Below are 21,393 nucleotides of genomic sequence, written 5' to 3'. Positions count from 1 at the left end.
CACTTGACACAGCAGCAGTTATACAGTTATCTCTGTCTTCATTTTCTTGATGTCTGACTTTCTCCAAAAACTGTAAACTCCACGAGTGCAGGACCTTGTCTGTTGTCTCTGCTACTCTATCTCCAGTATCTAGCACGTGGCTCAGCACATGGTGGGCACTCAGTAAACATTCATTAATAAATGAAGCACCAGGAAAAGGGGCAGATTTTCATCTCAGATTCATGTAACTGGCAGCACAGCAGGAGCTGTGAAAGAACCAGGGCATTGAAAGTTTTCACTAACTTCCCACTTTGCCTGGAAGCCTGGCAGAGTAGGGGCACAGAGATTTCCTGGACAGACATACCGAATATCGAACAACAGCAAGTGACACGTTTATGACGCCAGCCCTAAACAACACGTTGTTGATGCTCCAACTCAGCCGCGGCTGGACATACACGGCCACCAAGTCCAGAGTTCCTGGCACCAAATCAGATCTCACCAGGAGGATCTCACCTGTAGTTGGCTGTCTTCCTGAGAGGTGATGTTGCCAGAACCATTATAAACTTTTTTTCCTACCTGAGAACGTACATGTTTTCCCATTTGATTTGCAAAAAGGCTGGTTACCAGCTACAGCCTGGAGAAGAGTCCATGCCACTAGGGGACCCATTGTCTTCGTTCCTGCCCCACCTTTGATTCTTTTCCTGCATTGCCCCTCTCTGCCTGGTGTTCATCAAGTCCTGGTTACCAGATAGCGCCCCCTTTTGTCTACACCTCATCTTGCAGTTCCTCATTGTCGTGCCATGGTCTTTGGGAGGGTGATCCAGAGGCTTCATCTCCAGGAAGAGAGGACGGAGTCCACACAGCTCTTCTCACCACACTGTTCTCCACCTCATCATCTTGAAATACTCTTTGTTCCTGATTATCATGTGTGACCCTCTGTGCTACTCAGGCTTTCCTGTTTCAGGCACAGTTCCAACTTTCTGAATCCACCTCGTGGCACATGTTAGGAGTCTCTATTTTTTGGTACTAGAATCTAAACCAAATTGGCTTCAGTAGGAAAGAAATGCATCACTTGTACGGTTTTGTCTACACATAACAGAACACCCGATGAAAAGCGGTGTAAGCAGTGAGGACATTTATGACTTCCCGGAACAAGACGTCCAGAGGAAGGGCAGTTGCATCACTGGTTCAGCAGCTTGGTTATGTCAACAAGGACGTGGACTCTTGCTGCCTTGTGAAGTTAATTTGTTCATTTGTTCTCACATGGTCACAAGATGGCTGCCACATTTTGAGAAACACATGTGGACATGATACTTTTGGCTAAATAGGAACATTTCCTCTTGGTGTTTATTTTTATTGTGGAGAAGACATTTTTGAGAAGACCTTCCATAGGTTTCTCCTTAGTCCCATTGGTCAAGATCGGGCCACATTCCATCACAGGTACCAAGGAAGTTCGGAGGAAAGGTGAATATCTGTTTTTTTTTTTTTGGCTTCTATGGTGGAAAATGAGCTCCGACAGTAAAGAAGAAGAGATGGGGAAGCAGAAACAGAAAATGTTTCCCAGTGTCCCTTACAGTTAGGTCGGGCCATGTGACCAGACCTGACCAATAGACTGCAAGCAACAGTGACGTGCCATTTCTGGTTGAGGCAATGAAGCCAATGCTTACTTCAAGACTTCTGGTTTCACAAGAAAAATTATACCTATTTGGTTAAGGCACTACAGTGGGGTTTCTATTATTTTTAGCTGAACAGACGCTGATACACCCTTTACCCACCAACCTGGTTATTGTCCTTTAGTCCTCACCCCTACCTCACATCCATCCCGATCTTCCTTGGCCGTGTTCTTCCCAGAGACTGATCTATGGACTACATCACACAGGTTCTCTTGCCCTGTGGCTTCATGTTGGCATCAGCCAATGGGAGGTAAGCACAGGGGAGATGTTGAGAGAGAGAGACCAGGGTATTTCAGCTCCCACTTCCTCTTTGCCTAGCACTTTCTCTTTTCCTGGCAGAGCTGCATCCCTCCGGGACCAGAGCTCCTGTCTGATGGACCCTTCTTCGTGGCTTTAGCCCTCATGGGGCTCTGCTAACACTGCTTCTTCCTCTGACCTGCCAGGCCAGAAGTGGTAATGACTTCCCAGTGTCACTCATCCTGGGTGCCTGTATAAGTTTCCTAGGGCTACTAAAACAAATTACCACAAACCTGGTCTCCAATTTGTCTATTTTTTCCTTGGTTCCTTGAGCTTTTGTTGTCATATCTAAGAAACCACCTAATCCAAGGTCACAAAGGTTTACTCCTATTTTGCCTTTAGGAGTTTCATAGTATTAGCTCTTACATTTAGGTCTGATCCAATTTGAGTTAATTTGTGTGTATAGTGCAAGGGGCAATCCAATTTCATTACTTTGCATATGGGTATCCAACTGTCCCACCACCATTTGTTGCCAAGACTATTCTTTCCTCTTTGAGTTGTCTTGGCACCTTTTTAGAAAATCAATTGACCATAGATGTATGGGTTTATTCCTGACTTTTAATTCTATTCCATTGATCTTTATGTCCGTCCTTATGACAGTATCACAGTCTTAATTACTATAGCTTTGTAATAAGTTTTGGAATTAAGTGTGAGTCCTTCCAACTTTGTCTTCCTTTTTCAAGGTTGTTTTGTCTATTCTGGGTCCCTTGCATTTCCACATGAATTTTAGGATCAGTTTCATATCTGTCTCCTGGTGAGACCCTGGAAGGCAAAGACAAGTCTCTCAGCCGTCTTTGTAACCTGCTTGGTTTGCTGAGTGTCTGGCCTATTAATACACATCAAAAGCTTGTTGAATTCAATGCAATGTTCCAGGGATTTTTGTCTGGAGTGTGGAACAAATTTCCACCTGGAAGAAGGCTAAGTATTTGTTTCAGTTCCAACGCACTGAGCTGCAAGTAGCAACTACAAAACAATTAACGGCGGCCTAAACCACAGGGTATTTGTGGCTTACTTAACAAGGAGTCTGGAGGTAGGCAGACTCCAAGTCACTCAGCAATTCGGCCATGTCCATCCTTCCTCTCCAGTGTCCCCAGTATTCTGGTCTTTTCTCATGCTTGTCATGTCATCAGTAGTAGACGGCTGTCATCGTGCAGGCTCCATTTCCTCATGCCAGCATCACAAAGAAGAGTGAGGATGGGGGTAAAGGCTTTCTTCTCCGGAGGCTTTGTGTGTCATCCAAATGGGAAGCTCCCGCTCACGTCACTGTCCAGAACTGGATCGAGTCCTATCCCTAGCCCAGTCATTGGGGAAGGGGCATGAGATTACCATGATTCATTTAGACCAATCATGCTTCATCCAATGAAGCAGGTGCCAGCACATACCTTTCCTGAAATCCAGGTGAAGCAGGTGTGAGGTGAGACATATGTGTTGGGCAGCAATGAATAGTGCTTACTCAAGCTGACTATACCTGATTCACAAAATGGTATTTTTGTAGGCTCATGTAGTAACTCAACTTATAATGTTGTTCCTTTGAGAAAATGTGTTCTCAACACCAAAGAGAACACTTGAGAAACGTTGCAATACATGGAATGAAATTCCAAAATACATGGAATGAAATTCATCCATTTATCTTTAAAACTATAGGAATATAATTTCATCGTTCTTAGACCCATTTGAAGGTATTTTAGAATCTTTTAGTTTGAGGACCGATTATGAACATAAACTGTCAAGGTGTAGATATTTAGAAGCGATGGTTAACAGAGTTTGCTATGAGAAAACCAAAAAAACTTGTGAACTTTTTGTTTGCTCATTAGTTCTTCTGTCCTCAAAAAGAGTGGGATTGCCAGCTGTTTATAAACCCCATTTGGTCCCCCCAAGGATGGCTCAAGGAGCTAAGTTCACAGATAGTGGCAGAATCGCCTCTCTTATCTCCAGGTCCACCGCTCATCCTGCTTAACTGCAGGAGCCTCGATCAGCAAACGTGGGCTGCGTGCCCATGACCTGGAAATAAATGTCCCAGGTATTTCTGTCTGGCGCTTGGAATGAATTTTCACCTGGAAGAATGCTAAGTATTTGTTTCAAGGCTGTGGCTGTGTCCCGGAGAGCCAAAGAGACCCTTTCCCAGTCCGTTGGGGCCGGCACGCGGGACCAGACAACCAAGATCCTAAGCACCTTCCAGTGTGGAGTAAGTGGGATCTCAGTGTATCAGACATCAGGGGCGCCAAAGGTCAGGGGCCTGCGTTGCGCCCGGTGCCGGCCCGGCGGCGCTCTAACCACTGCGCCCCCGATCTCGTCCCCGCCGTCGGCCTCCAGCCACAGGCGTCGCTGTGCTCTCGCGCCGGCCCGGGAGCCGCGTTCCGCAGGGAGCAAGCGCTCGCGCAGAGCAGGGGTTTCAGTTTCTGGCGCGAACTTCCGCCGTTGCGAAGTTGCAGGGCGGCTTGGCGCGATGTCTGGGGACGGCAGCGGCCGCCGGTCCGAGGGCCGGGGCCGGGGCCGCGACCCGCACCGGGATCGCACCTGCTCCCGCTCCCGATCGCGCTCCCCGCTGTCGCCCGTGTCCCGCCGCGGCGCCGCGCCCGAGCGCAGGGAGGCCCCGGAGCGCCCGAGCTTGGAGGAGACGGAGCCGTCGGATTCCGGGGACGAGATGATGGACCCGGCGAGCTTGGAGGCGGAGACCGACCATGGCCTGTGCCGCCAGATCCGCCATCAGTACCGGGCGCTCATCAACTCGGTCCAACGTAAGGCGGGGCGGCGCGGGCGCGGGGCGGCGCGGGCGGCGGCCGGGGCCAGCCCTGCGTCGCCTGGCCGCGCCTCGATTGGCTTGCAAGGCGCTCGCATATCCGTCGTGCGGATAGCGCTGCACGACCTTGGCCGGGGCGCGCAGGTCCCCGAGGAGCAGGACGGCACCGCCGGAGGCCAGGCGCGGGCGGGCGCTCGTGCGAGCCCAGATGGTCGGGAAGGGGGAGAGACGGCACGCGGAGCCTGGGCTCCTTCTCTTGCATCCAGCGGTTCCCAGCGAGCGCTCGCCCGCCCGCGGCAGCGTCGCCCGTGAACTGTCAGAAATTCAAATTCCCGGACCGCACTCCAGACCTATCCAGTCTGAAACTCTAGGTGGCCCAGGGGATCCTGTGGCTTGCAGAGTTTGAGAACCACTGTTAGCAGCGCTCCTCAGAGGCTGCAGAAGGAGTGGAGCCTTTGGGTGAAGTTTAGGGGGAGCCAAGTGGGTCCCCTTTTAAAGTTCATTCTGCTAAAGGGGTACAGTCCTCTTTCTCTCGCCTGGCCGTCTTGGTTAAAGAGATAAAGCTGTTGGAAGTAATTCCCCCGGGGAGCAGGGGGCGGGGCTTGGCTGTGTTGCTGCAGCTGGTCACTTTGTCAGCCATTTGTTAGCGAATGATGAGCACGCTTCCCAAAGCTTGTATTTTTTTAAATAGAAAACCGGGAGGATATATTGAATGCCAGCGACAAGTTAACAGAGGTCCTTGAAGAGGCCAACACCCTGTTTAATGGAGGTAATGCATTATTTTATGTATGGAAGCTTTGTGTTATCATATGTTTTAGGATAATTTTCATTAGTTTTACATAAGAAGCTAATTATCGACATCAGACAACTCCCACATTTATAATAGTGCTTAACTAGTTTTGGAACCGTTTTCACTGTAGCACTACTTCTACTTTTATTGTGCACTTACCATTCCCTAAGCATATAGTAAGGGCTTTACGTGAAATTTGGGGAGGTGGGGGGCTGTGTCTGACAAAGCCCCCCAGGTGGTTCTGTTCCTTGTTCAAATTTGAGAACTTTCTGTGTATTATCTTTCTACTGTATTAACTGCTGTATCCCCAGAATGCATTGGTTGAATGGATGAATTAAAAAGAAAGGACTGAGCTGGACCTTGACGTCCTGTTTCTTTCCCTGTCCTCCCAACCTCCCCTCCCTCAGCTCCTTCCTCTTGGTCCACCTGTAACCCAGTAGGGGTAGCCATGTCCAAAGGTAGCCCTGTTGGTCTCTAATGGGGGGAGGGGTGTGAGAAAGAGAGAGAGAAATCTCAGCACTGAACTCTAGACCTGTGTTGCAGAAGGAGGAGGCGCTAAAAAATAATCTTGGTTTGAATGAAAAGCAGCAGCAGTGTTAGTGGTAAGAGCAGTCTGTCTGTCTGAAGACAGAGGACAGGTCAGAGAGGCCCCTGATGTGGGCACTGGGTCACAGAGCCCTAGGATGAGTCCCCAGACGACTTTTCCCTCCTAAGTCCATTGGGAGCGGAAAGGGAGGGTGCAGGCAGACGCGGGTGAAGAAGCCAGCAGAGCCGGCCGCTGCCCGGACACCACGATTCCTCATGTTCTTTGAAGACCAGAATGTTTATTTCTGGTCATTCGCTAGTGTGGCTGATGTTTAAATGTCACCCACGTGCACATTTTCTATCTGTACGCCTTCAAATCTGTGTCTCTCTTGCTGTGACTGCCGCCTCCTTACCAGCTCCCATCTTGGTCTACTTACCATCCCCCATCTTGGTCTACCAGTTCACCTAATTTCCGCAAACCTTCCGGAAGCCAGCCTTTCCTTTTCACCCTGTGAAATCCCTCCTCCACCCTCTAGGCTTTTCTTCTCTCCCAAGCCTAGACCCCCCGAGGCTGGCTCCTCAAGGTTACTCTTGACCCCTTCACCCCCTTATTATTATTATTCACCCAGCTTAAGAGTTGTCGATCAACAGATCGTTTCCCCCTCAGCCATTTCCACTGTGCTGGCTGGGTCACCTCTTTAAGGCAAAATTATTTACAACTGACTTGGGAGGTGGTCAGCCAGCACAGAACTCTGCATCCCCCGTAGACGTGGATCTGATGTTCTCAGTTTTAACTCTTTAGAGGCTTGGATCCATCCGTGAGAGATCTGCACTTTCCTCAGTGTGCGCTGTGACAGTGATGTGCTGGGGGGTCTAGAGCAGCCCAGGAACCCGCCCCTCTAGCTTCTGCCTCTGCCTCGTTCTCTCACTCATTGTCACTTTCGCAGTAATTCTCCTAAATTAAAACTGAGGAAGGGGACTTCGCTGGTGGCGCAGTGGTTAAGAATCCGCCTGCCAATGCAGGCGACATGGGTTCGAGCCCTGGTCCGGGAAGGTCCCACATGCTGCGGAGCAACTAAGCCTCTGCGCCACAACTACTGAGCCTGCGTTCTAAAGCCCGTGAGCCACAACTACTGAGCCCCTGTTCCACAACTACTGAAGCCTGCGCACCTAGAGCCCGCGCTCTGCAACAAGAGAAGCCACCGCAATGAGAAGCCCGCACACCACAACGAAGAGTAGCCCCTGGTCGCCACAACTAGAGAAAGCCCGCGCTCAGCAGCAAAGACCCAATGCAGCCAATAAATAAATAAATATTTTAAAAATTTGTGATAATGTTAAAAAAAAAGAAAATGATGTATAAATACAAAGCCTGGAGTCAGTAAGTTCACCAGCCTGAGGAATGTTCGGGAAATAGTAATTCAAATGAAATGGCCTTGGGGAGTGAGCCAAGCAAAGGTATTTGTGTATTTGTCTCTTCTTGGGTGTCTTTTCCATTTGCCTTTGCCGGTGTTCCTGGAGCGCTTTTTACACTCTGCCTGTTCCCTTCGGAGTCTGATTAAACCCATTCCTCTCAGCCCTGCTGTTTCCCCCAGTGGACCCTTCCCTCACCTCCCCAAACTTCCTCCTCGGTTTCCCTGCCCCATTCCCTTCTTCTGTCCTATTTAAATCTTTTTCTGCCTATAGCTTATCTTAAATCCCATGCCCTCTGTCAAACGTCTTGGGATCGTCCATCCTCAGCGGTCACGGCCCTGCTGCCTGTAGACTGTTCATTTGGTGGTGCTCGTGCTGCCAGGTAGAGGCTGCATCTTCCGCTGCCGCTGCCGGCCCGCACCTAATTTCACCTGAGGCTCCTTGACCACTTACCTGTTGCTGGTTCGCAAACCACCACGCCCAGCACGGTGCCTTACACATAGCAGGCATTTAGTTTGACTTACATCATCAGCGCGGTGTTAACAGTGGCTGGGATGGGTTGCTAGAGTCCAAGGGAAAAGCCGGTGTTGGAGATGATGGAGGTTTTGTTAAGCTGGGGTTGTTACGAGATTGCGGTTCAGTTCCCGGGAGTAGGAAAAGTGCAGAGGGAGCTGGCTTTTAGGAAGACTGGTTAGCTTTGATTTCAGATTTTGGTGAGCTGGGCAGGGGAACCAGTTTTTAGACGGAGATGGATGACGTTTGAGATTTTTTTGGTCCCGTGGGAAATGCGGAGTAAGTGTAGTTGGAAGTTTTGGGAAAATACCTGTGGATAATGTGTATGTTGTAATGTGTGTGTTTTCCTTCTTTTTTGAATAGTGTCCCGAGCAAGAGAAGCAGTCCTAGACGCCCACTTTCTTGTTTTGGCTTCAGATTTGGGCAAAGAGAAGGCAAAGCAGCTGCGTTCTGATCTGAACTCGTTTGATATGTTAAGATATGTCGAAACCCTAGTAAGTTCAAAGCTACAGAATCTTAATAAAAAATGCTTCATCTGTCACATATTGTATAATTATCTACTTTGCTTATATCCATATGCAAATGGTTTTCACTTCATTTTTCCTTTTTTGGGCCTCAGATTCCTCCAAAGAGATCTTACCAAATTAAACAGATGACAGTCGAGCTCTGTGGTGGAATCTAGGTTGGCAGCTTAGAGCAGTTTGAAAATCTCCTAGCCTTCTAAGACTCTGGGCGCTATGTTTATTTCAAATGGCCATGTTTTTCCTCACTCAGCTGTCAGTTCATAAGTGTTCCAGCTTATTCTCAGTGACCTAGGACGTTTGTCCCAGGCTGGGCAAAAGCCCACACTGCAGGTGGCAGAGTTCAGCTGGAGATGACAGGTCTGGTGGAGGGGCCATGTTTTGATTTGTCTTTGAGAATATTTCAGAACCATCCGAATATGATTGGGGTTCTGCTTTTGGTTTTTTTTGTTGTTGTTGTTTTGTTCACCTGTCTTTGCCTCTTAATACGTTTGAATGGCTGTTACCTGAAATTTGGAAACTTTTCCTTGATGGATTTACCAAAAAAAAAGCACAAGGAGACTAACTTTGTACGTTACTCTGTTGTCTTTTTTCCCTTGGTTCTACTTTGAGCCAACCTGTATCCTAGCATTTCTGCTAGGACATTGATTTTCTGACCAAATGTTTGTTAAAAGGTTATTAAAATGATTTAGTACCATGAGACCTGACCAGATAAAGTATTTTGTAAAGGTATGAGGCAGACGAGGTTTTCGTTGTTTCTAAAACCTTAGATTTTTTAAAAATTTAAATTTACTTAAATTTTAAACCTTAAAATTTTCTTTTTTAACAACTTTTAAATTTTGACGTATCATGCATTTTGGAAAATGCACACTAATGTATAGCTCAATAAATAAAGTTAACTATGTATTGGGTAATCTTTTTAAAAATTACTTTTATTTATCAGGGTGAGCTTTGTACTTTAAATAACATATCAAAATAAATTCCAGAAGTCTTAAAGCAGTCCATATAAAACCTGAAATTAATAGCTGTCTAGTCTCTGGGAAGGGAAGATCTTTTCGAGTATGACACTAAATAAAAAGACTATAAAGAAAAGATTGGTAGATTTGACCAGACAAAAACTGAAACGTGTTCCTCCAAGCGTGCGGCGGTGGGACAGGGCGGCGGGAGGATGGGGTGGAGCTGACCACGCCTCTCTGATCGGGTTCTGGCAGTCTCTTTTCTTCAAAGTTTAACTGCCTTTAACGGGTGAAGCTCTCTGAGGGTTTTTGATTACTGTTTATATATGATGCTACCATTTTAATTTGATAACCTCTAGGCATTTCATAATTTTATAGTGTAATGAAAGTGTACTTTCATAAAAGCAAATTTAATGCAATACACTTTCTGTAAGATAGCTTCAGGTAGCAGAATTATTAGACTTCCGCCAACTCTTCCCAGGAAGGCGGTTTTAAGATGAACGATTCTCTCCCTGACGCTAGGCCCCTGCTCTCTGGAAATGCTGAGATACGAGCTGAATAGAGGTCTCCAGGAGGTTGGCTGAAAAACGAAAATCCAAAGCCAACTAAACTTCCCTGTTCTGTCTCAGAACTTTTGCTTGGGGATGTCATGTCATATTTTTATGCTAATTCAGCTTTGCTAATACTTTAAAAGTGAACTACGGGTGTTCGGAAATTCCCGGTGGGCTTAGTTCTGGTCCGTCCGCCCCTCAGCCTGCAGGGGGCTAGAGCAAGGTTTCTCAGGCTGGGCACGAAGGACATTTTGGGCTGGCTGAGTCTTTGTTGTGGGGGCCTGTTGTAGGATACTGAGAGCATCCTGGCTTCTGCCCACCAGCTGCCAGTAACGCTGCGCTCTCCGCCTCCCCCCAACCCAGTTGTGACAGCCAAAAATGTCTCCAGACATGAAGCCAAAAGACCCCTGCGGGGGCACGGGGGGTACAGAATCACTCTGGTGAGAACCATGGGTCTGGATCGTCTCGCTTTCTTACCAAAAGGTTCTGAGTGCATTGAGGAATATTTTCTGCCACAAAGAAGGTACCTTTGAAAATAGGAATTTATAATAAGGAATTTAGCCAACGTGTTAGGACAGCAAAAACAGACTTTGCCTCTGGCCTGTTGTTTAGTGATAGAGACGACTGGGTACGGTGAATGATTGCTTGTGGCTTAACTGGGGTTTTTGTTTCCCTTCGTTTTTGTAGCTGACACATATGGGTGTAAATCCGCTAGAAGCTGAAGAACTCATCCGTGATGAAGATAGTTCTGATTTTGAATTCATAGTCTATGACTCCTGGAAAATATCAGGCAGAACAGCAGAAAACACCTTTAATAAAACCCATACATTCCACTTTCTGTAAGATTATTTTAAAAATCCGACACACCAGCCATTTGTAAACCTTAAATTGTTTTTTATTGTAGGGGCAAAAATTCTTTGGTATTGTGGAGGTGACGATCATGATGATGTTGTTTGGAGACTTTCTAAACCTTGATTTAAAAGCCCATAAAATCTTGATGTGGATGGACCCTCATCCTGCTTAATTTAAGGAGGAAAGGCCGTGGGCTGGTACCTCCTTACCAGGGCGCCCTGCTGGCTCCTTAGCTTTCTTTCTTTTATTTTCTTTTTTATATTTATTTATTTACTTACTTATTTGGCTGTGCCGGGTCTTAGTTGCTCCTCTGCTTTCTGGCGTGGCAGACTTTGGGTCTGTGGCATAATGTCTGGCTTTGTTTTATCATCTTTAAAGTCCTTATCAGGTAGGAGGATGATACCTCCTACGAAAGATGTCTTAAAATTCTACCAGTATATGTAAAGTGCCATTTATTATATATAGTTTCCTGTTAGATGATCTCTGACTTATGTCTGAAGACTGCTTGAGTCACTATCACATAAACTGCCTAGTTCAGTTTTTGGATACAACTCTAATTTTGAAAAGCTTTTCTTTATACTCAGATGGAATTGGCTTCTGTCTTGATTTCCCAGCTCAGTCCTATGGAGAAGCTAAGAACAGCTCTTACTGGTTCTTCTGTGAGGCAGCCTTTAAATACATAGTAGATAACTTCTCTGGGGTAAGCACCCAGGTGGTTTCTAACTTAAGTGGATAGCTCCAGGGCATCTGTCTATTCTGATTACCCTTCTAAACCTTCTGAGATTGGTAGTGTCAGTTAGAAGGCGTTGGAGATGCAGATGTGGTCCGTCTGGGGCGTGGGGCCGGCATCTGTTTTTAACAAGACTTCCCTTAACTCAAGTGCCCAGAACCGCTGTATATTACAGCAAAAAGGTCAAGCTTCCTTACTATAGGAAAAGTCCAAGTCTTTTTTGTTGCTGAGTTCTAGGCTGTGTCATAAATCCTAGGATCTAAAGATAGCCTTTTGTTGTGTGACTTAACCTTTATCTCATGATGTAGCTCAACTTGCAGCCACAATGATTTATGTATGGCTTTGCAGCCTTGCACTTGCTGTTTGTTCCCTTGGCCTGCAGTGTCCTTTCCCCTTTTTTTTCCCATCTGGTAAGGTTTACTTCTCCCACAGGCACCAGCTTGGAAGCCTCCAGTGACTTCTCTAGACAGAGGTATCAGTGTAGGATCAGTTTTCCCAACCAGACCCCTCCCGTGTCTGGGTAGATCTCTCTGTCCAAATGCTCTCATAGCACTTGAGTAATACTCCACTACAGCACCACAGGATCTACCATATTATGTGGAAATGGATCTTTGTGCGTGAATATTTATCTGTCCATCTCTACTGTATACTTTGATTTCCGCAAGTGTAGGGACCACATGGGTCTAAATTCTCTGGGCCTTGGTTTCTGCATGGTACCTCTGTAGGGCTTTTTTGGAAGGTGGAGGGAATCCAAATGGGAAAGGAATCCCTTGGCCTCTGCCTGACCTGTTATCTCCTAAGACAGGTGTGTTCTGGATTCCCAGGCTGTGGGCCTCTGCCCTGGCACCCCCAGACCAAAAGGCTTTTAAATCTTAACCCCAGTGGAGCTGTTCGTTCCCTTCCCCTGATCTCTGAAGTTGGCTTTGTGAAACAGACAATAGGCTAGCTGGGAGGACCACAGGCATATTCACCGGCTTACTGTTCAGAGTAAAATACGAACGTGTTGAGGAGGTATCTGTGATTGAGGCGAGCTCCTAAGAATTCTTTTAGACACACAGAGGGAGCAGAAAGGGTGTTACAAACCTGACACAAGAGTCTTGGTCTGATGTCACTCATACATCACTGATGCCTGGTTGCGAATTTGACTATGCCATGGGAACTGCTTTCAGTTAGTGAAATTAGTTTGTTTTAAAAACAAACAAAAGGGCTTCCCTGGTGGTGTGGTGGTTGAGAGTCCGCCTGCCGATGCAGGGGACACGGGTTCGTGCCCCGGTCCGAGAAGATCCCACATGCCGCGGAGTGGCTGGGCCCGTGAGCCATGGCCGCTGAGCCTGCGCGTCCAGAGCCTGTGCTCCGCAACGGGAGAGGCCACAGCAGTGAGAGGCCAGTGTACCGCAAAAAACAAAAACAAAAACAAAAAACCCCCCAAAAAAAGACATGAGAGCATATTTTTCATTAGGTTGGGTTCAATACAAGGAGAGTGCCCCGTGCCAAAGCCACGAACCGAGCGTTCCAGAAAAGTTCGGATGATAGAAGAGCAGCAGGCAATGCCTGACGAGGTTTGTTTCTTCACATGTTGCTTTTTAACGCACCTAATTTCAAATAGCCATTAATACGATGTACATGTACTTTGCCCATCTTTTCTAAGCTTTAGGGTCTGGAGTCAGGTTCTGTCACTTAAAAGTAATCATTTAATGTTTGAATCATTTTTGACATGTTTAAGCCTTTAAACATTTTATCGGATTGACCACTTGTCTTAGTTTTAACTCATTTCTATAGTTTGGTTTCGTTCTCCCAAACCAGGGTTTCTTAACCTCAGCGCTGTCAGCATTTGGGATGGATAATTCTTGGTTGTGAGAGGCTGTCCTGTGCATTACAGGATGTTTAGCAGCATCCTTGGCCTCTTCCCACTAGATGTTAATAGCATCCTCTCACTCCCCCTGCCCCACCCCAAGTATGACAACCAAATGTTAGCAAATGGCCCATCAGTGGGGTGGGGGAGGGGTGGTGCACAGTCACTCCCGGTTGAGAACAACTGTTCTAAAGTGTCCCTTTTGTAGTTTGCTATTTTATGTTCAACCTGAAAATGGTTGATTTGGTAATGCTACTCTTCTATTAGAAAATTAATATGAAAATGTTACTAAAACCAGAAAAATCTTTTTTAACTATTAGTTGTAAGATGGGGATAAAAACTGCTAGCAATCCCAGATAAAAGATATTTAGAGGAGTTTGGCCATGTAAGAGAGCAGAAAAGGTTAACAGGCAGACAAATAGGTCAGTCTGCTTGATAACGACTTTATATTTTCAGTTAAAAAGAATGGAAGAATCTCATCAAGAAGCAACAGAAAAAGAAGTAGAAAGAATCTTGGGATTGTTGCAAACATATTTTCAAAAAGATCGTAAGTATGATACCAAGCTCAAAAGGGAGCAACTTGTATTTATCAGGCCTGTGTCACTTTCAGTGAGAAGTTATTTTTATTCAAAAGGCATATATGTAATGTTTGAATCCTTTTGATTCTTTCTTGACGTACGTCTTTAATGAGGCTTCTCCTCTCTAGAAATTCCATGAGAACATTGGTGTAGTAAATTCTCATTTTTATCTTTAGAAGGTGGGATATTTTTTCTGTTACAAAATAATACATGCCATAGAAGTGAGAAAAGTAAAAAGTCAAGTACCTATTCTACCTGTCCTCACTCCCTAGAGGTTGCCACTCATAAAATGTGATGTGTATATTTTCAGATTTTCTTATGTTTATGTCATAATAAATATGCAACTAAGTAGGGATTTTTTTTGTCGGTTTTTGCTTTTTTCAAAGCTAATCATAATATACACATTATTCTGCAATATGACTTCTCCATGTGGACATTTTCCCATATCAATACATAAGATCCCGCTTATTCTTTTCAGTGATTCCCACTGGGTGGCTGTATCGTAAATATATTTAACAAACCCTCTATTAGTGGGCAAGTTCTTTATAACATTTTACTCTTGTGTAAACTGCTGGAGTGAAAAATCTTGGCACATAACTTTGCGCACATGTGCTAATATTTCTGTAGGACAGCTTACAGATTTTTAACAGGTACACAAGATTGCCCTCCAGCAGGGTTGTATTGATTTCCATCCCACAACAGGATGAATGCCCATTTCCTTCCTCTGGCTGACACTAGAGAGTATTGGTCTTAATTGATAAGCAAAAACAACTTTTCCTGTACTGAAGCATTTTTTCCTCTTTTGTCTGTAGCTGATACTCCGATGTCCTTCTTTGACTTTGTGGTTGATCCACATTCTTTTGCCCGAACAGTGGAAAACATCTTTCATGTTTCTTTTATTATAAGGGTAAGATTTAAAATTATTTCTCTAATTGTTTTTATATGCTTTTAAAAGGGTAAATAATAACAGGTATAGATGGGAGCTGGCAAAGGAATTTGTACTAACCAATAAGTGTTTTAGACCCATTGTAGCAAAACATTGACAAGTCATAGGCAGAAGGAACTAGCTAAAAACTTACATGCTTGCTTTTACATTATAGAAATTTTTTAGAGAAAGAATTGGCAAAATTTGAATACGGAACTTATAGATTAGATAACTGTATGATGTAAATGTTAAATTTCCCAAGCTTGGTAGTTGTCATGTTATGTACGAGAATATTCTTGTTTTCAAGAAACATACACTGAAGTCTTAGGGAAAAGGAACAGATTGTCCATCACTCATAAAAATTAATATATATAGAGAGAAAGCAATAATGTAAATATGGCAAAAGTCAAACAATTGGTGACTCTGGGTAAAGGATATCTGGGAGGTCTTTACAGTAGTCTTGTAACTCTTAAGTTTGAAGTAATTTCAAACTAGATGGTTTAGGAAAAAAAAAAAAAGTACTCAGAAATGTACTTTGAGAATTTGCTCTAGGCTGTCTTTAGTCTTCTGTCAGGTTGCATTCCTGCACTTGTAAGATGAGTTCGATTTTCATCTTACGCAAAAATCTTGTGTTGACCAAAGTATTTTTCCAGAAGTGATAACAAAGGCATATTTTGTCAATGGTAAATGGTAGAATTAGGCATTATAAAATGTGGATATTCAGGAGTTCCCTGGCTATCCAGTGGTTAGGACTCCACACTCTCACTGCTGAGGGGCCTGGGTTCAGTCCCTGGTGGGGGAACTAAGATCCCACAAGCCAAGTGGCACAGACAAAAAATAATAAAAATAAAAAGTGGAATATTCAAAAAATATGAATCAGTCAAAGAGTGAAGATGGTTACAGTTTTATTTAAGAGCTCCTCAGGATGCGGTTGTAAAAGGGCTGATTAGAACCTGAGGGATACCCCGTGTCGAGAAAGATGTTAGAGGAGGCTTGTCCATATAAACTCCTCATTGTTACGGTACACTTTGATTGTCTAAGGTTTAGAATTTTCTAATTGAGTAATTTTTTCATCCCATGGTTATAGGTTTTGAATCTAAATTTTAGTCTTCTCCTAAAATCACATTTGTGTTTTAGGATGGGTTTGCAAGAATAAGACTTGACCAAGACCGACTGCCAATAATAGGTAAATGATTCTATGTTCAGAAAAATTAGTTTTAGAGAAAGTGTACTTGTTACTAGAGTTTGTGAAATGTATTTTATTAAATGTAAACTAGTTTTTATTTTTAGGTAACAAACTTTACAATGCTGTGTCTTCTTCAACTAACTGAAAATGCTGAAAACTGAATCATAGTTTAAAACCTATGGATTCATCTGTGTCATTGATTGAACATCTATTGCTGTGAAGATGAACAAGAAATTATATAATTTCCCTTAAATTTTAATTTAGAAAGCTTGTAATTGCAGTTATTTTTGTAGTTTCCTTCTTTCTATTTTAACCCTAATGCCAGCAGCTCGAATCTTTAATTCTTTGTTGAATGATTCACACTGTCCATTACTCTTTGCCTTCTAAGGTCTCCTGTAGAGAATGAAGTTCTTTCATTGCACTTATGTCTTCCTTTAAAAGTTCTTAATTTCATGTTGGACCCACTAGGCCTTAGCTCTGTGGTTGGTTCATAGATATGCAGAGTTTTTCAAATGATTGGAATGTGTTATTCTACCACATTTTTTTCTGAATGGAAGCAAACGGGACTACTTGCTATTGTAATAATACAGCACAGTAATGCATGAAATCCTAATAAATATGTAATATTCTAAGTATCTTGTCGATACAGGTTTTTTTTTTTTTTAACATCTTTATTGGGGCACAATTGCTTCACAATGGTGTATTAGTTTCTGCTTTATAACAAAGTGAATCAGTCATACATAAACATATGTTCCCATATGTTCGATACAGGTTTCATTCCTATTATTCATTGGTTTCTGTTCAGATTACCTCTTCTGACTTGATAACTTTTGAAAACTTTGTCTTTCAAACAGAGCCTGTTAATATTAACGAAGAAAGTGGAGGAATTGACCAAAACACTCAAATTAGGAATCAGGGAATTATAGCTTTGAGTTACCGTGACTGGGAGGTAATGCTCTGCATGTTGCCTTGGGCAGTTCGTCTTCAAGAATTCCTTTGCTGTAAACCCAGTGCCCGAATGTTCTTTGTTCTCTGCCAGGAGATTGTGAAGACCTTTGAGATCTCAGAGCCTATGATTACTTCAAGTCAAAGCCGGCAGAGGCTAAGTGCTTGACACCAGCTGAAGGTAACATTTCCTATGGGAAGCGGCACGTATTTATTAAAGTTTTTTCTCACATTCTGGTGAAATTTGGATTTTGCTTCCCTCTAGTGCCCCATTTTTAGAACTGTGTGTAACTGCTGAAAAATGCAGAACAGGACCTAGAGGTTGCAAGTTCCCTTCTTTGGATTGATTACTTTGGTGTTGTTAAGACTTGCCGTTGAAAGAGACAGAGCAGGGGTCGTTCTTGGTTTGGCTTTTTTTACGCCCAAACAAATGGATAAAGTAGATAAGTGGAATATTGAATCCTCCCATCAGTTTTGTTCATTGTCCCATTAGGTTCGCTTACTTTACAGGTACAAAGTAGAAAAGGAGGATTAAGATGGAATTACCTTGGAATGATGTTGGTAATGGGCATTTCTGAAATTTGAGTTATGCTTTTGAAGTAATTCTTCATCTTTATGGAGAACATTGCTGGGAGGAAATCTTAGTAATGATCTGTACTGCACACAGCTGTGGATGGGAATCAGAAGACCGGATTCCGTTGGCTCTGCCCCTTTAAAATGTTGGGCAGGTCAATCTCACCCGGCTTTGTTTTCCTTCTCTATAAATCTATCTATAAAATGGGGGGATTCTGAATTAGATAATTGCTAAGACTTTTTTTCTAGCTCAAATTTTCTATGATTTGGAGAATTAAAATAAGCTTTTTAGTACTTAATGTAAACTTTTTTTTTTAAAGGAAAAATAGCTTTCTTTTTAAAAGAAGTCAAATGTCTACTGAAACTATACATGAAACAGCATCTTTCACTTAAGCCCTCAGCTTGATTATGTATGCTCTTTATTATATTCCAATGAGATTTTGGAATTCAATTTCAAAGACAACAACATTTATTAGTAGGTATTGAAGAGAGCTACTGACTTTGAGGAAAAAAGTTCAGTAACTGTTTACCTACCCTAAGATACTCATCCCCACAATATATTGGGGATTATTTGAGCATTTAAAAATTTAACAAAATATTTATCTTTTCATTGCATCCATCAATACGTTAAATTCTCTGCTACAATCCAAGTAAAATGATGGTGACCAGTGTTTTCTGATACTGTCCATGATGGACAGAGTAAAATCACAGCATAAAGAGTAGCCAAGGATTTATACTGTAGACGTTATCTGGGTCCAAACATCTTGCGACAATTCATGTAAACTCTTAACATGTGCTTCAATTAATTGAGCTTCTTTTGTTCCAAGATAATTGAAGGAAAGAGGAGAATTCATGTAAGATATATAATGTGTGTTTACTTGGGCCCTCCTCACTGAGGAGGGGCTGGTTGTTAGATTTCATGTATGCATCTGAATGAACTTTTATCATTTATAAACTGTTAACCAGCTATTTTCCCCCTTTTTTTAGGACTCAAGTGGATAGCGAAGTCCAAAAAGGAAAGCAGCGTATTGTATTGTACATACTGTATGATTAAACATTCTTAAAGACAGATTGTTTTTAGTAAAGTGTAGCTTTTGATAGTTAATGGGTCGTCTTTGATTAAAGGAGGTTCACTGCCATATTCACAAATAATTGTAGTTATTCTTTATTTTCTGTTCTTGGGAAGAGTTTCTCCTTTCTCCAGTCCTGTCCCATTAGAGGTTTTAGTTAGGTTGTTAATGGCCTAAAGATCATTATGGTTCTTCGTGCATCTTTTTAGCTGTAAAGTTAGCTAGTCAAGTCAACAAATATTACGTGGCACCGTATGAAATTGTTGGGTTTTTTAAGTAAAATACAGTCAAATATCAGCAATTTGATAGGATTCAGCCTGTGATTTACACACAAGAAACGACTCAGTCCTCTTTCAAGCCACGCCAGACCGCTTTGGATCCATCTTACCAGCAGTCCTCGCTTTGTACTTGAGGGCTGCTGACTGCGCAGAGAAAACCCGAACGACAGGGTGGAGAGATGCTGCTCCCGTGGGTGCAGGGCCTTCAAGTCTGTCCTTGATGTTCTCTGCGTCCTAGTTGCTTCCTTTTCCCATTCCCACACTTCTATATCCATCCTTTCTCACTCTTTCCTTCTGGTGTCAGAGGTAGAGGTGTCTCTTCTGTGGAGGCTCTGGATCTCTGCATCCTGGGATCTCTGCCGTCAGTCATTCCTTCGCTGTATCTAGCACTTTCCCTTCAGCCGCGCTCACCTCTCATCTTAAAAAAATTACTGTGACCCTTCTCAAGTTACTGTCCTGTCTCCTTTTAAAATAACAATCACTTGCTGCCTCCTGTCAGTCCTCACACCATGCTGTGTAGCACCTCCTTTCCCACCATCCTACCAAGGCTCTTTATTGGTGATTCCCTTTCCAAATTGTTAAATCCGATGGATAAATGCTGTGCATTTAACACTTGAAAATTTACTTTTTGAAAACTCTACATCCTTATGTCTGATGCTTTCCCTGGTTCCCCTTCCACCACCTTACTCTCATGATTTATATCTGTATCCTAGACATTCCCTAAAATTTATCTGACTAAACTTCTCTGCAAAGCTACAGATGCACGTAACCAATGGCTCATTGGACAGCACGTGTGGGGGCTGTTTTAGATGTACGTATGAAACAGCCCCCAAATTTGTTTTCCCTGTAATTGCCGTATGGGTACTTTTACTACCGTATTTTCTCAGAGAGAAACCTAGGATTTCTTTTCTCTTTTACTGCCAGTCTCTACCTTTTAAGGGGTCACTAATGCCTGTATGGTCCCTTGCTGCCACAGACTAGCCTCTGTGTCCCCCACTTCCTGTCTGTCTTCAGATCGCTTCCATATCTTCAAAACCACTTGTCAGTTTCTCAGCCATCTCCCCACTGCCTTCAAGATTTGAAACCTGAGCTCTTCAGTGATGTTCAAAGCCTCGCAGGATCAGGCCTTTTGCCTACATTTCCAGGCTCACTTCCTTTCCTCTGAACTCTAGCCCTTGCTTTCATTTTGGTTAAACAGCTCTACTGAGATATACTTTACATACTATTCTATTCACCCATTTTAAGTGTATAATTCATTGTTTTTTAGTCTGTTCATGGGCTTGTGCAGCCGTCACCGCAATCTGGTTTTAGAACATTTTTGTCCCCCCAGCCTTGGACCAGTAGCAGTCACTCACCCCTCTCCATCCAGCCTCCAGCCCCTCAGCCTAAGCGACCCCTAACCTGCACTGCGTCTATAAATGTGTCTGTCTCTGTCTTCGTAAATTTGCCTATTCTGGACATTTCACATAAATGGAATCACACAGCGTGTGGTTTTAACATTTGGACTTTTCGAGCATGTGTGTTTAGAGCTGATTTTTCATTCATCTGCTTTCTACTTGTTTCAAACTCTCGTCACTAAGAAACTTAACAGTGGTTACCTTCTGCAAACCAAGGAGGCAAAGCCGTTCTTTGCATTTTGTACCTTTCTGTGATTGAGTTTTCTAACCATGTACTTTTTCATTATTTTAAAAAATTATCAACAGAAGTTATTTGGACAGGGAGATTATGGGCCACTTTTACTTCTTTAAATGTCTGAATAGAAAGAGAAAAAAAAAAAACTGGTATGTTCTCTCTTAAAGACCAAACGCATGTAACATCCCCAAAGCCTCTTTTCCTGCAGAGCGTTGTGTTCTAACAGCACCTTGTGCTGACCTCAGTTATTAGGTGCTCCTCACCCTGTCTGTTTGCAGTGGAGTTCCCGCACTGGAACTGAAATAAGTCTGTGCCCCATTTTTGCGCCGACGGTGGCCAGCAGGAGGTAGACATTGACGTTGAGTTTCTCCTAACTGCTCTGCCTGCCCGAGGACGTATTTTCCAAAATGCGTTCTCAGGCCCCCACGTCCCCCATAAATTGCTGCTACCCTACTCTCTAGTCCATATTCTCAGTATAGCTTTTCATACTACAGAATTGGACATAGCTTTGTTTTACTTCTTCTATTGTTCTCTTCCCCCAGTAGATTGTAAGCCCTCTAAGGGGCTACGTCCTAGAGTCTTGGATCTCTGGCAGGGCTAGGGCTTAGGCACATGATATCCCATTAAATTTTAGGTACATTGGAGAATACAAGACAATGTGTTGTCTGCATAATAATTGTAACAGGCTTTTACACTGTCTGTCTATATTTATAGAGAGGGAGCCAGGGCTCTTTAGTCAAGATAACTCAGAAGCTGTGGAATTGCAGGTTTCTTTGTATAACAATATTTGTTCTTGTGAGCAGTGTTCACATAAAAG

The 21,393-nt window shown here is 43.5% G+C and overlaps 1 protein-coding gene across 1 annotated transcript; it reads left to right on the top strand.

Moving 5' to 3' along the window:
• The first annotated feature begins 4,330 nt into the window (after nt 1-4,330).
• On the top strand, nt 4,331-18,748 carry NSMCE4A (NSE4 homolog A, SMC5-SMC6 complex component). Its single transcript, XM_060126270.1, has 11 exons — nt 4,331-4,687; nt 5,381-5,458; nt 8,291-8,421; nt 10,643-10,794; nt 12,997-13,096; nt 13,846-13,936; nt 14,780-14,874; nt 16,030-16,078; nt 16,933-17,027; nt 17,118-17,204; nt 18,584-18,748. The coding sequence occupies exons 1-10, from the start codon at nt 4,396-4,398 to the stop codon at nt 17,190-17,192; spliced, it is 1,158 nt and encodes a 385-aa protein (XP_059982253.1). The 5' UTR covers nt 4,331-4,395; the 3' UTR covers nt 17,193-17,204; nt 18,584-18,748.
• Nucleotides 18,749-21,393: the final 2,645 nt, after the last annotated feature.

This window comes from Lagenorhynchus albirostris, chromosome 16 (assembly GCF_949774975.1).
Source record: "Lagenorhynchus albirostris chromosome 16, mLagAlb1.1, whole genome shotgun sequence".
Taxonomy (NCBI): Eukaryota; Metazoa; Chordata; class Mammalia; order Artiodactyla; family Delphinidae; genus Lagenorhynchus; species Lagenorhynchus albirostris.
This window is presented reverse-complemented; position numbering and strand designations above follow the sequence as displayed.

Bases quoted from the DNA above. Each gene is read 5' to 3' on its own strand.
- NSMCE4A (XM_060126270.1), top strand. From the start codon at position 4,396: ATGTCTGGGGACGGCAGCGGCCGCCGGTCCGAGGGCCGGGGCCGGGGC. The intron at 8,422-10,642 runs GTAAGTTCAAAG...TCGTTTTTGTAG, and splicing joins TAAGATATGTCGAAACCCTA to CTGACACATATGGGTGTAAA. The intron at 13,937-14,779 runs GTAAGTATGATA...TTTTGTCTGTAG, and splicing joins AACATATTTTCAAAAAGATC to CTGATACTCCGATGTCCTTC.